Source organism: Nasonia vitripennis, chromosome 2, assembly GCF_009193385.2.
Source record: "Nasonia vitripennis strain AsymCx chromosome 2, Nvit_psr_1.1, whole genome shotgun sequence".
In the NCBI taxonomy this organism is placed as follows: Eukaryota; Metazoa; Arthropoda; class Insecta; order Hymenoptera; family Pteromalidae; genus Nasonia; species Nasonia vitripennis.
This window is the reverse complement of record NC_045758.1, coordinates 25,475,625-25,489,405: the sequence shown is the minus strand read 5'-3', so window position 1 is coordinate 25,489,405 and position 13,781 is coordinate 25,475,625. Positions and strand designations below refer to the sequence as shown.

The following is a 13,781-nucleotide window of genomic DNA, read 5'->3' as shown; positions in this document are numbered from 1 at the left end:
CCTTAGGTTGCGGATAGAGGAACAGCCCCTGAGAAAGAGGTTAGCTGCGAATAAATTGAATAAGCAGCCGCGGACAGCCGATAGGAACAGGCGTGGGTGTGATGAGCCCACACTGTCGAACGCATTCATCTAGAAACACTACGCAAGCACCACAACAACAAAAACACTTCGCATTATCTCTTATCTCTCAATCTATTTCTTTCATCACACATTACAAAAATGGGCAAAAATCCTGCTGCCGAGGAGGATGCGGGAGCGATGACAACTGCCCCGAAAGGGGATGTGTAGAATGATTCGTCACCTGGTCTTACGCGGTAACGATGCCAGCGAAGGCGCGCTGCCTTGTAGGGGGGCGTTAGGATGCGAGAATGAAACCGTAGTGTGTCTGACGACGAGTTGACACTGTCCTCGTCAAAGTCGGAAAGCTCTCATACTTAGTTCTAGAGAGGTATGGGGGTTATCACCTCTAGAACGGTGGACTCACCTGCTATCGGAACAGGATCCGAAGCGCGCGGGTTTAACATAACATCATGGCTCAAAAAAATCAAATCCGAACCAAAAGGGACTTAAGGGTCGGAACTTGGAATGTTCGCAGTCTATACAGAGCAGGTGCGTTTAAAGAACTCGTAAAGGAAGCTGATAGATACAATCTAGATTTGGTAGCAATACAGGAATCGCGGTGGCCAGATGGCGGAGTACTAGCATCGGGTAACTTCACGTACCTGTATGGGGCCGAGAGTGGGGGATCTCTAGGCACCGGATTTCTCGTAAGCAAAAGCATCATACATTCGGTTAAAAGTTTCAAATCCGTCAATGATAGGCTCTCGTACATCATTATCGAAGGTGAATGGTATAGATATGTATTTATTAATGTACACTGTCCTACGGAGGACAAAGAAAAAGAAGCTAAGGATCTCTATTACGAAACTTTAGAGCAGGTAATCGACCAGTTCGCGTCTTACGACACAAGAATAGTATTAGGCGATTTCAATGCTAAAATAGGTAGGGAGGAAATGTTTAGGCCTACTATAGGTAAGGAAAGCCTACACGAAGCCAGCAATGATAACGGTATTAGGGTCATAAATTTCGCGGCGGCAAAAGATCTTATAATCAAAACTACGTGTTTTAAGCGCAAGAACATACACAAGGCAACATGGACATCGCCGGACGGGGCCACACAGAACCAAATTGATCATTTCCTCATTGAAAAAAGACGTCATACTAATGTTCTTGACGTAAGGGCTTACAGAGGGGCAGATAGCGACTCGGACCACTTCCTAGTAGTAGCCAAATTAAGAGCTAGACTAGTAGCGAATCAAAATAGTAAGCGAGCAAACAAGGTAGAAAGCTTCGATATTGAGAAACTACGAGATAGAACAGAGGGAATTAGGTACCAGATAGAAATTAATAACAGGTTTCAGGCACTTGAAGAAGCAAACACATCGCCGGAGGGGAATGACGAACCGAATAGCTTATGGGGGGACATCGAAAAAACGGTAAAAGAGGCCGCGAACAAAGTACTGAGTAAAAAGAAAAAGCCAAAGAGCAAACCATCGTTTAACGAAGAGTGCGAACTCTAGTTTGAAAGGCGCAAAAAGGCTAAATTAGATAGCTTACAAAATAGAAGCGATAGGACCGTAGAAGAGTATTCTAACGTAAGGAAACAGACGAGCGCGATCTACAGAAATAAGAAGCGGGAGTATCAAAAGAATCTTATTAGGAGAATAGAAACTAACAGTAAGGAAAATAACCCCCGCGAAATGTACAGAGGGATTAACGCCATCAGAAAGGGTTTTAGGAGTAGAGCGCAATTGATGAAGGACGAAAACGGGGACCTCGTAACAAATGACAACGAATTACTGTCGCTGTGGAAAAATTATTTCGATAAATTATTAAACGTGCACGAAAATAGCGAAGAATTAGGGGACGAAATTCACACTGCTGAACCCCACGTGGAGGAACCGAGCTACCAAGAAGTAGAGGCCGCGATTAAAAAACTAAAAAACAACAAAGCCGCGGGAAATGACTCTATACCAGCTGAGTTACTCAAATATGGGGGCGTCGAGCTCACTTTCAAAATCTATAAACTAGTATGTGCCATCTGGAAAAATGAAACAATACCCGAAAATTGGAAGGAATCTATCATTATACCGATTTTTAAAAAGGGGGATAAGACAGACTGCAATAATTATAGGGGTATCTCACTTTTAGCAACGTGCTACAAAGTTATGTCAAACGTAATACAAGCTAGACTCACTCCATTCGCGGAAGATATAGTAGGAGATTATCAGTGCGGATTTCGGCGCAACAGATCGACGAGCGATCAAATGTTTACCATAAGACAGTTGTTAGAGAAAAAGTGGGAATTTTGCGAAACCATACACCAACTATTTATAGATTTTAAAAAAGCGTACGACTCTATTAAGCGAAGCAAAATGTATCAAATTCTAGTACTTCTCGGTGTACCGAAAAAACTCGTGAGATTAATTCAAATATGTCTGAACGGAAGCACGGGAAAGGTCCGAGTAGGCGGTAATGTATCAGAACCCTTCATGATACGCGATGGTTTAAAACAAGGGGATGGGCTCTCTACGGTGCTGTTCAACTTAACGTTAGAGTATGCCGTTAGAAAAATGCAGGTTAGCCAGCTGGGCGCAACGTTTAATGGAACAACGCAGATACTAGGCTACGCAGATGATTTGGATATACTGGGGGATTGTAGGGAAACGGTCCTCATAAAAGCGGTGGAGTATACAGGGTTAGAAGTGAGTGAATCAAAAACAAAGTACATGATTGTGGATAAGCTAGGCTTCTGTAGAGGGGAGGAAGATCTCAGAGTTGGGAATTTTACTTTTGAAAGGGTTAGCGAATTCAGGTATCTGGGTACGACCATAAATGATAGAAACGAGATTAATGTCGAAATAAATAAGAGACTCCATTCGGGTAATGCTTGCTTCTACACCGTGAGTAATTTACTTAAGTCAAGGCTGTTGTCTAAAAACGTTAAAATAAGAATATACAGGACAATAATACTGCCGGTGGTTCTGTACGGGTGCGAAACGTGGGCTCTCACTAAGCAGGGGGACAACCGTTTTAGGGTATTTGAAAATAAAGTCTTGCGAAAAATATACGGACCGAAGAAAGATGAGGAAACCGGGGAATGGAGGAGACTACACAATGATGAGTTACACAATCTGTACGCGTCACCAAATATTAACAGAATAATAAAATCGCGCAGATTGGGATGGGCAGGGCACGTAGCGAGAATGGGAGACGACCGTATGGCAGCGCGTGTCATGAAGGGCAGGCCGATGGTAACGCGACCTCTAGGTAGACCTAGACGTAGATGGGAGGACAACGTAAAAGCGGATCTAGTAGAAATAGGACGGGTGGGTGTCGATCGGAGAGGTGCATCTTGGGTGGGGTTGACACAAGATAGGGCAGAGTGGAAGGCTTGCGTAGATGAGGCGATGAACTTTCAAGTTCCAAATGCCACGTAAAAAAAAAATACTTATCGCTGAATATGACCACCTCGTAACAATGCTTTCGTAACTCTGCAACGTTCGACAGCAGCCAGTGTCACAGCGCAACGAAAATTAGCTAGTGGTCTCACGCAAGCTAATTAGTTGTAATCAGATTAGAATAGATTTCATGTAAGCGAACTTGCACCTGCCGTAATAATTTTTTTCATTACGATTGCGTAAAAGTCAATCGTACGATTATTACAGTAGGCATTTTTCGTGTACTGGAAATCGCGTGCTGCTTTTTGCAGACTTATTTTGTACATAACTACACTTGTATACAACATAATTTTTTTCAGGAGGAAAAAATTTCTAGGACTTGACAAAAAGTAATTATTGAAAATAAGTGGTGAAAAAATTGGATTTTCGTGTATAAATAGTGGATGCTTGGAGTTCGAAGGCATCAGTACCAAAATGAAGTACTTCTTGCTTACCTTTGTTGTTGCACTATGCTTGGCTTGCGCTTTGGCGGTAAGTAAAACTAAGAGTTTATTGTATTAATATTCAATGTTTTACCTTATACCTTTTAAAATACTTGAAGTTATCTAGCTCTTAGTAATACCTAATAAGGGCAATTTGAAATTTAAATCCCTCAAAACGTTCAAATTCTTAATAAAGTTCTTAGACATAGTCAAGCCAATAAATTAATAAAACATCGCTATTGTTTTTTCTTTGCAGCAAATGCCAGGTGGCATGCCCTATGGCATGCCCGGTGGTATGCCTGACATGAGCAAACTCATGGGCATGATGAAAAACATGATGGGAGGTGCTATGCCCGGTGGTGGCCCACCTGGTGGTAATTTTTTTCTCTTTAAAATTTAGTGCTATTATGAGTTTAATTTTTCTTATGCTGCTATATGTGAGAAATATCTGCTTCTTTGTAAATACTCTCGTCAATGGAGTCTAAGAAGCAAATGCTTTAATGATCTTATATGAGTGACATGCATATTATGGGCATAGAATAAGTGAATTTTTTTCCAAAACAGGCCCACCACCACCACCGCCACAGGAAGGAGCCCAAGCTTAAGCCTGATTTCGAAATATAGTATTTTAGTTACTTTTATCGAGATAGCACATTTGAAATTATTTACACTCAAAGAGATGAATAAAGCTTCAAAGTTGCACAATATCTGTTATTCAATTTGTTTACCCTTTTTCCTTTTTGACTTCATTTCTATAGTACGCAATTTTTCAGAAAATCTTGTAGAATGATATCGAAAACACATCACACTCCATGCTTCACCAGTTTACTATCAAACTAAAAAAAATTCAAGAGAAATAACTCCTCAAATGATTCACCCCTTCCTCCATACAACGAAAAAAACAAGCTTTACACACAATACCGAAACACATCATCGACTCGGGTAGCGTTTTGTACCGCTCGCCTCGTAAAATCGCGGGGATAACTCCTGCCGCATCACCATTTTTGCAATAATACAGCCTCACGCGCATCGGGCAATAAAAATGGTAATTCCTAGACTAATAAAAAAAGCGAAAGAGCGCGAGGGAGAGAGCGAGAGCGAGAGAGAAAAGCGAAGCTAGCGCGCGTACGTCGCGGATCCTCATGAATAAATTTCGACGGGAGAAGAGTGAGTCGCACAAAATCGGCGAGTAAACGAGTGCGCTGTGGTGGCTACGAGCAGAGGGGTATAGGTGACTATGGCTGTGCGGCGCGGGCCTTTTACTACTTCCCGTCTTGCTCCAACGGCTTTCTATCGGCTGCACGTCATTTACATGCTACCAGCCGCGTGGTACCAACCGAAATCCCACTGGCCAAGTGCTCGTAAAAGGATCTGTACGCAGCTCTCTGTCTTTTTTTGTTGCTCTTGCTTCTTCTGCCTAATATAGCGGCGAGGGTAGAGTAAGCCACACAATGCGAGCTTCCTTTGGCGCTTTTCCCGAGCAGAGCTTCTTCCGCGCTCTGTGCTCTCCTCTCTCTCTCTCTCTCTCTCTCTCTCTCTCTCTCTCTCTCTCTCTCTCTCTCTCTCTCTCGACTCTCCGATGCGTTTTCGGCCTGTCGCAGTGTTATTGCTTCGGGAGAAACTTTTCAATGGACTTTTCCCTTTTGCTATGCGCCGGCTTGTGGATTCTGGCTCCGGGCTTCGCTGTTTTTCGGCTTGTCTACTCCTGGCTGCTTGTTTCCTTGCTTTTACTCGAGGATCCCTGACGTTTTTACTACACGCAAAATATGCTGCTCGCATCAGTCGATGGGAAAGATCATATCTCCGGAAAATTGGAAAAATCTGATCTGCTCAAATTAGCCTGATATCATCAAATTAATAAAATGTATACTCCTCACATTCGACTTGCACGATAAATTCAGAATTTTCCGAGCTGCAGTATTTACAAAAAAACGTATACGCAAGTTTCGCGATTGAAATAAATACAGCGAGCGAACAAAGCTCTCGGCTCGTGCGCGTATACTATTTCGACGAATCGAAAAGTAATCGAAGTCCCGTTTCTTGGTTAGCATCGCGTAAATATTTGAAGTAGAGATCGTACGTAACTGCGCGTTCGCGTTCGCCCAAAACAAATACAAGAAGCGCACGCGATTGACAATGAGCACGTACACGCCTCTATCCATCTATAGCAACCTTACACATGCAAGACAGATGTTTTTTCGTGCGTGTTTATATCCGCGCGCGTTCACATACCTCTACACACTCACACACATTTCGAGCGGTATTTAATACCTCGACGGCGATTTTTCGTGCGCTGCTGCAGCGTATGGCGTATACTACTGCAGGGCACGACAGGCCGCCGAAAAATAGAGAAGCCGGCGAGTGATAGGGTGGGGCAAACAAGCTCGCGTTTATACGAACCGGAGCTGAAAATAAAAGTATACGCCGCGCGCGCACACGGCTCTCCATATATCCGATAAAAGATATATATCTGCGACGTGATATTTAGTCGTGGCTCGTAATTCAAGCCAATATTCGTTCGTTCATGAATCCGAGTTATAACAAAGGTAGAGTTGCGCGCGATGGAAAGGGGGGGGGGGGAATATCGCGTTTCAGTCTCGCGCGATATCAAAAAAATTATATCGGAAAACGTCCCATCGGTTCTTATATACGCGCGAGTTTACGTTCCTTCTGACTCCTGATTCCGAGTGGATTTGGTTTATAGTCGCATTCCGTGCGCTGCTGCGACCGAAAGAGAGACGTGTTGAATATTTCTCGTTTCTTGCTTTGTGCGTGTATTACACACCTGTGCATGGTGCATGTGTTTATTGAATAACGTTTCTCCGCGCGAAGAATAATGCAGATAAGGAATATTCCAAATTGTACTGTCGGATAGCAAATCCCGATAGGAAAAAAAAATTGCAATCCACGCGCCTCTCAATCTCATCCCGCGGCAATCCCTCACATCCCGTCGAAACTTTTTTTTTATACGTCATATTCTACAAAAAAAAAGGATACAATACACGCGCGAAATTCTCCGCTCACAGGTCCGTGTACACGTCCAACAGTAATATCTCGATGCATAGAACCAGAAACAGAGCATGTGTCCAGTCACAAAGCATCCCGAGGCGCGCATATTTCGCCGCCGTGGAAAATGGACGAGACTTTGACGGGCAACAGTGCGCACCGTCGAACGGGCCCCCGTTCAAGGGCCTCTCTCTCTCTTGCTCGCTCGCAATATGCCTTTATTCAATTTGCATGTATATGCGCTGCGCGCGTTCGATAACGAGAGGGAGAGGGGGATAGAAGAGTGATTACGCCGAGCGCCAAAGGCCAGCGATGCCACGATTATTACAGGGATGGGGTGAGGCGCCGGCTCGGAGTAGAGGTATACGTGTGTATATAGATATAGAGGAAAAAGCGGTAATGCCGCGTGTGCGTGCGGGCGCGTGTCTGTGGGGCGAGGAAATCGATATGCAGAGGGGATATATACGCGGCGTGTCATCTATATGCGCGAGCGGCCGAATTTGCATGTCGATTATTTTTAATTGATACCTGAAATAAGCGGCGTTTTCGCCTCTTTTTACGAGCCGAGCCCGGATTGACTTTTCGCTGCGCAGCGGCGTGATTTACGATGGATTTTATTGAATTTTTATAGACGCCCAATCGCGGAGTGGCGTTAATTTAACGGCGCGTATACGCGAGCTTTTCCCGTTGAGTTTATGTAAAGCACGACGCTTGTGCATCGAGCTTCGTTAATGCTGATTACGTCATTGTTGTTAATGTCGGCTAATCGTATGCAAGCGCGTAAATATTATATTTATTGCTTTTACGAAGTTTTTTTCTCCAAAAATTTACAAAGATTCATCCCATAACCAAAGAGTGACCTTCGCACGATTAAAGCTTTCCCTTACTCCTCTTTTACATAACGACGCAGCAAAGTTCACGCTCCGAGCGACTAACTGCTATACGTGACCGGCAAGTCCGATATCATTACATACACGTCGTTCGCTCACGCGACTGCAGCGTGTGACTCGTTCTCGTTGCATTAGCGGAGCATGTGATCTCTCTCTGCGTGTTCTTTTTGAACTTATTTCGCGATCCGGATATACGCATGCGTTGAGGTTTCATCCACACGAGGAATTAAAAATCCGGATGTAGTCCCGCGGACGGTTGCGCAACGATCGCTTGCCGTGGATTTGGAGGCTGCAGGCGTTTCCGTAGCTGGAGATAGCTAATTATTATGGATTTTTTTATACGAGGTTTTTGATGTTACACGCTTTTCTACGCGCAGTGATTAGCACGAATTCGGAATTGTGTACGATTGGGGTGTTGTTATGTAGGGGTTACGTATCGTTTAATTGGGATATTAATTGATGACGATGATACTTATGTGTTACAATAAAATAGTATACTTAGCTCGTTTGCTTAAGCGGTCGACAGCTGAACTCATTATGAAAATCGAAATATAGTGAGTTCGTGCATTATCGCTTGCGTTATTCAGCAATTCTAGCGAAATTTGTTTGCGCGCGTTACTATAGCTGCCATGGCAACCAATTTACAATTTATTCACACCCCAACTCGTCTACGACCAACTTCAAACGTAAACATACAACGGGATTCACAAGTGCAACTGTAATTCGAATAATATAATAACTCTAAAAGCCGCACTTCCCAGACACATTTTAACGAGAATTTAATCTTTTCATGACAAATTTTAAGGAAAAAAGAATATAGAATATTTACAAACAACAATCGCAAAAAAAGTACACAGTCCAGACAGGCGAAGCCCCAATAAAACATAACGAAATTTAATAACGGAAAAGCCGCATAACAATTCTCTCAGCACGCATTTCCATTTCAACACGCCGCAAGAATCGTCCGAATAATTCGACACCCCTTCCTCTCTCTCTCTCTCTCTCTCTCTCTCTCTTTCTCTCTCTCTCGCGCTCTCTCTCTCTCTCTCTCTCTCTCTCTCTCTCTCTCTCTCTATCTCTCTCTCCACGCTAAAGTAGACACGTCGGAAAGCGAAATTCACACGTCGCATCATCCGCGTGTATAGCCCAAAGCCGAAAAGAATACATAGCGCGCATATTGCGGCCTCGGGAATTCGTTCTGCCTCCCATACACACCCATACCCACACACATTGAATTCTAAAGAGAGATTTGTTGTTGAGATCGCGCGCGAGAGAGAGAGCCGCTTGTCAAACGTTTTGATTAATTTTCCACGAGCCACACACACGCCCACGCGCGCAAGTGCAGCGGATCGAAAAGCGCCGCGTGTAAATCGGCCGTGGAGAGTAGAGAGCAGGAATCGCTGCGTTATAATTTATACGTTATCGCGAATTGGAGGTACTCGCATGCAGAGAGAGAGAGAGAGAGAGAGAGAGAGGGGGGGGGGGGCCGAGCGAAGCGCGATATTATTGTTTGTTTTTATTTTTATGAAGCCTGGCGCGCTGGAGTAGAGCATCGATGTAATTTCGCTGGGGATGAGCGAGGCGCGGGAGTAATTTTTCGAGGGTATGTACTCGATTGGAATCGCGATTGCAGCCTAGGCTGTGTACGCCAGCAGTGTATCGAGTGCAGTGCGGTAATTTTTCCGAAATGAAAATTCAATTGGTCAGTAATAATTCGGTGTATCGCCGATCGTATACACGGCGAATCGCGTTGATTTTTTTTGGATCGCCGATTTCAATAAAACGATGATACTCGCTTTTGTTATGAACAACGGCAGTGTACAGCCGCTTTTCGAGCTGAATTTCGCGTTTTCGCGCATTAAGATCGCACACGGTTGGATGCTCGTCAAAGTTTTATTCTCCGATCGTTCATTTGCATAAAGCGCCAACGGAACATCATCATATAGGTATACTGACCGTCTGCGAACGTAAAACCGTTCTAATCGAGTACGATTTAGTCGATTGCACTACTGCGTATCCCTTTAGCATCGCGCGCTGAATAATGCAGTGCTTTAACCGAGCCCTTTCGCGGAAATAATCAGACAACGGGAAAATTATGCATTTGTCCATAATGAGGTGGAATTACTCGATTTCGATTCGCCGAGAACACAATATTCGTTCGAATATAACGAGTGTACAATATAGCGCAGTGGCATTGCTCTCGGAAGATCCTCTTTCGTCAGGACGAAGATCCGATAATTGCATAAATTAAAAGAAAACAACCGAGGCCGTGTAATACAGTCGGACAGACTCGATCGAGCTTATCACATTAAATCGACGAGACTAACGATTCATCGGATATCTTCAACAGCCTCGTTAACTTCGACGTGTTTCGGATGTGGCGTGTGGGTCGTGGAAACAGCTCCCCCGCATACTCGAGTCGGGAAGTTAATAATGGAAACGGGAAAGTCGCTTAGCGTCTCGAATCGATCATTTAACTGGCAACGAGTAATCGATCTCCTTTTTTTATACGCCGTCCGGCGCCATGGAGTCCCCGTTAAGGAAGACCGATTAACAAATTTTTCCGGAGCGAGCTGTGGTTGTGTAGCTGCTCATACGGAGTTTGGGTTGTTCGTTTTAGCCAACTTTTTTAATTGACGAACCCTTTTCAATTTTTGTTACGAATGAAGCCTGTAATATATGGCTGGTTGTATACACATTGAAGAGAATATCGTGCGGTCTCTTGATTAGAATCCCGATGAAATAGTTTAAAACGAATTCAATACGATTCTATTGATAATTAAATTAAATAACCGATGCTGCCTCTAAATTAACGAATTTTCGCCATTCCAGACTTTTTCGCAAATAAAAGGTACGATTACAGTAATCGATTTAATTTCAGACTGCACCGTCCAATTATCGATCCCACTCGCAAAGAGCCTAACGCACACATAACCGCTGATTAACCAATTGATTTTTCGTCACTCGAGACTTTGTAGCAGCCCCTAAAAATCCAACATGCACGCACGGATCGAAGCCATGCATTAACAAAGCACATAATAACCACCCGGCAATCACACACCCCCGCGTATAATTCAGCCCCGAGCCATCCGAGCCTCGCGAAATTCGCCGCTTGCGTACAGCCATTTCAGATCTATCATTTAGCCGTGTGCGGTCGATGTAAATACCCGGCAGGCAGAAAAAAGTCGCATCGATCTCCTGTCTCTCTTTTCCGCCGTGGCGGCGGCGGCGAGTCAAACGTCGGGGACTACTACTCGGGGATTCCCCTTGACGTCTCGTTGCTATTCGTTCGGGCTTTAAATAATGAATTGCGCGCGTGGACGGTCTATACGAAGGATCGATATACTCACAGGTGCGTGTGTGTGTGCGAGACTCTGAGTGTATACACTTGGCTTCGAGATCGACTGTCGAACTGCAGCAGTTGCAGCGGCGACACACACACGAGCCGATTCTCCTGTGGCGACGGCGGGTCGATGTCGTCGTCGAGAGAGTCGTTTTGCGGTGAAGCTGCATTGCGGTGAATTTGTTTTTGCCGACGCTTCGGTATAATTCTTTTTTCAATATATCCTGAAACATGAACCCCCAGACTACTGGCAATATTCAGCGTCGCAGAAGTCTGCTCTCTCGAATAAATCCATCTAAAACTAATCCATCTCTCTTTCTCGCAGCCGTTTGACGATTAATCAGATTCCGCAGCACAAAAGAGTGACGATCGCCGCGCTCGCTCATCGGAATTCCTGCGAATCCTCCTCTTCTGACCCGCGCGCCCTCGCGTCACCTTTAATTTCAGCGCTATGTATATCCGCTCCCCTTCGGCGATTATTGATTCTTACTCCCGTGGCGGCGGTGCATATCGAAAGGGAGAGGCCTATCTCTCAGCACCGCAGATAAAAATGCCGAATGGAAATTATCCACGCGGTGGCGGGAGGGCGAATATATATCAGCGGATGCAACGAGCCGAATATATACATGCCGCCGATCGGTCCCCGATCCGATCGTGTTAATTAGTTCCCTCGCCTCTAATTAAACTCCCCTTTGTGCCAGAGAGGGTTTAACTCGCTTTCGATGTCATCGCGCGTGAGGGGCCGCCCGTAGAATTTCGTCGAGGTCGAGATCAAGCCGCGAGTAGGCGTATGCATGTACGCGAAAATGCCTGGCTGATGGACGCGAGTGAGGCAAGCAAGGGTTGATCTCGATGCGGCAGAGAGAAAGAGGGAGGATTATGCGCCCTGTGTCTGGGATGGATTTTGAGGGACAGATGTAGGCTTCTGCGTTGGGGAAGAAATAAATAGGTTGCGTGAATGTTGCAGGACTTGTTAATCGTTGATACGCGCGCTGTGTTGTTTATTCGTGGGGTATGAGGATTGAATTGGAGATGAATTATTATTCGATGCGAGTTTTATCGTGTATGAAAATGACAATGCATTCGACGCGCGTATGGTGATATGTACTGAATACTTGGTCGCACAACCGACGTTTATGGTTGTTTGACAATAGAAAACCATCGCGAATACGCTTACTGGTCGATCACGGAATCATCATTTTGCTTCCACACAAAAATATCCAAAACATTTAGTTCAGTACTTATACTCGATAGTCGAGAAATAACCCGAAAGAGCTTTTTTCCATCCGTCAAGTCACACGGCGTTAGCGTCACCGACGAGATACAGACCGAAGATAAAGGCCGACGCGACGGTTCTTGTGCTAGTGCGGGAGGGATGCACGAAGGGAGCGATGCGGCGTACGTTTCGGTTCTATTTAATTAAATTCAAGCGTTTTCGAGCGCGACGATGCGAGCAAAGCGCGTCGCTCGCGTCGCATCCAATTGAAAGTCCGTACGATTCGCTGAGGGAGTGAGGGATAGAGAGGGCGAGAATCAGCGGCGTGTGTATATACAGTAGGCTGGATAAATACACTGCCACGCGAAGAGGGTAAATTAATAAGCTCTTGTTAAATATCTCTAGCTATATATTCGTAGCGTTGATGCGGGATTCGGACGTCTGACCCACGTGGATTGTATATTTTTGGCTTGGCGTTACTCGTGTTTCGTATGGACGTTGACGAGATGAATAGCCGTAATACGTCGTGTGTGCACTTTTAATCATGTGATTTGGGTAGGTGTCTTTGTATTCCTAACGCCGCTTTAATTTGATTTTCAACATGTTTGTAAAAAAAAAAATGAATCTATAAATTCGCATGCAAAGCTTGCCATAGTTGTACGCAGCACGTCTTTAGAGTACTTCCTAAATAACCCAAAACTTGCAATGATACAAACTTAGACAGTTATAGTATACGTAGCTCGAGCAGTACCCCCTGCATAAAGCAGGCGCTATGTATGCACTGGCTGTGCAGATAGCGATTGGGGAAGTAGAAAATCGTCTATGCGCCACATATCTTCGCTCGTCGGAGTCACGGCCAGCTCAAGCGATGAAGGGAGTGCTTGAATCGTTGTGACACTCTCAAGACAATAAAACCACAGAAATGCACAAAGATAGAGAAAACCTTGACTTTTATGAATCAATCAAAATATAATTTGTACAAGAATAATACGATTAGATTAATGCTCAAAATCATTTCATCCCTAGCTTTTAAATAATCTCCTTTCGAAATCCGCACAACAGCACAGTCTATAATATCTTCGCCACCTCAGAGTCATACACACAGAAAAACGAAATCTCGTAGGGCTCACCGATCCGCAGTATACACTGTCCCCGCGCGCGATTGCGGCCGGTCCGGAAATCCGCTGTTTGCATCTCTCCTCGACTCAGCTCTCCTTCTCACAGAATATCCCCTCGCACGCACATACTCGCTTCTACACACACACACACACAGACGCGTAGAGCGCACTTGTCGCCGGGGGTGTCGGAGGCGCCTGCGTCGAGCGCCACAGCGCCGCAGAGAGCAGCTGCCTGCCAGCTTCAGAATCGCGCGCGCGCCGGTTA

General features: G+C 44.9%; 1 protein-coding gene across 1 annotated transcript; it reads left to right on the top strand.

The window, feature by feature from the left end:
- Positions 1-3,859: 3,859 nt before the first annotated feature.
- On the top strand, positions 3,860-4,650 carry LOC107980651 (58 kDa phosphoprotein). Its single transcript, XM_031924137.1, has 3 exons — positions 3,860-3,992; positions 4,200-4,317; positions 4,508-4,650. The coding sequence occupies exons 1-3, from the start codon at positions 3,936-3,938 to the stop codon at positions 4,546-4,548; spliced, it is 216 nt and encodes a 71-aa protein (XP_031779997.1). The 5' UTR covers positions 3,860-3,935; the 3' UTR covers positions 4,549-4,650.
- The last annotated feature ends 9,131 nt before the right edge of the window (positions 4,651-13,781 follow it).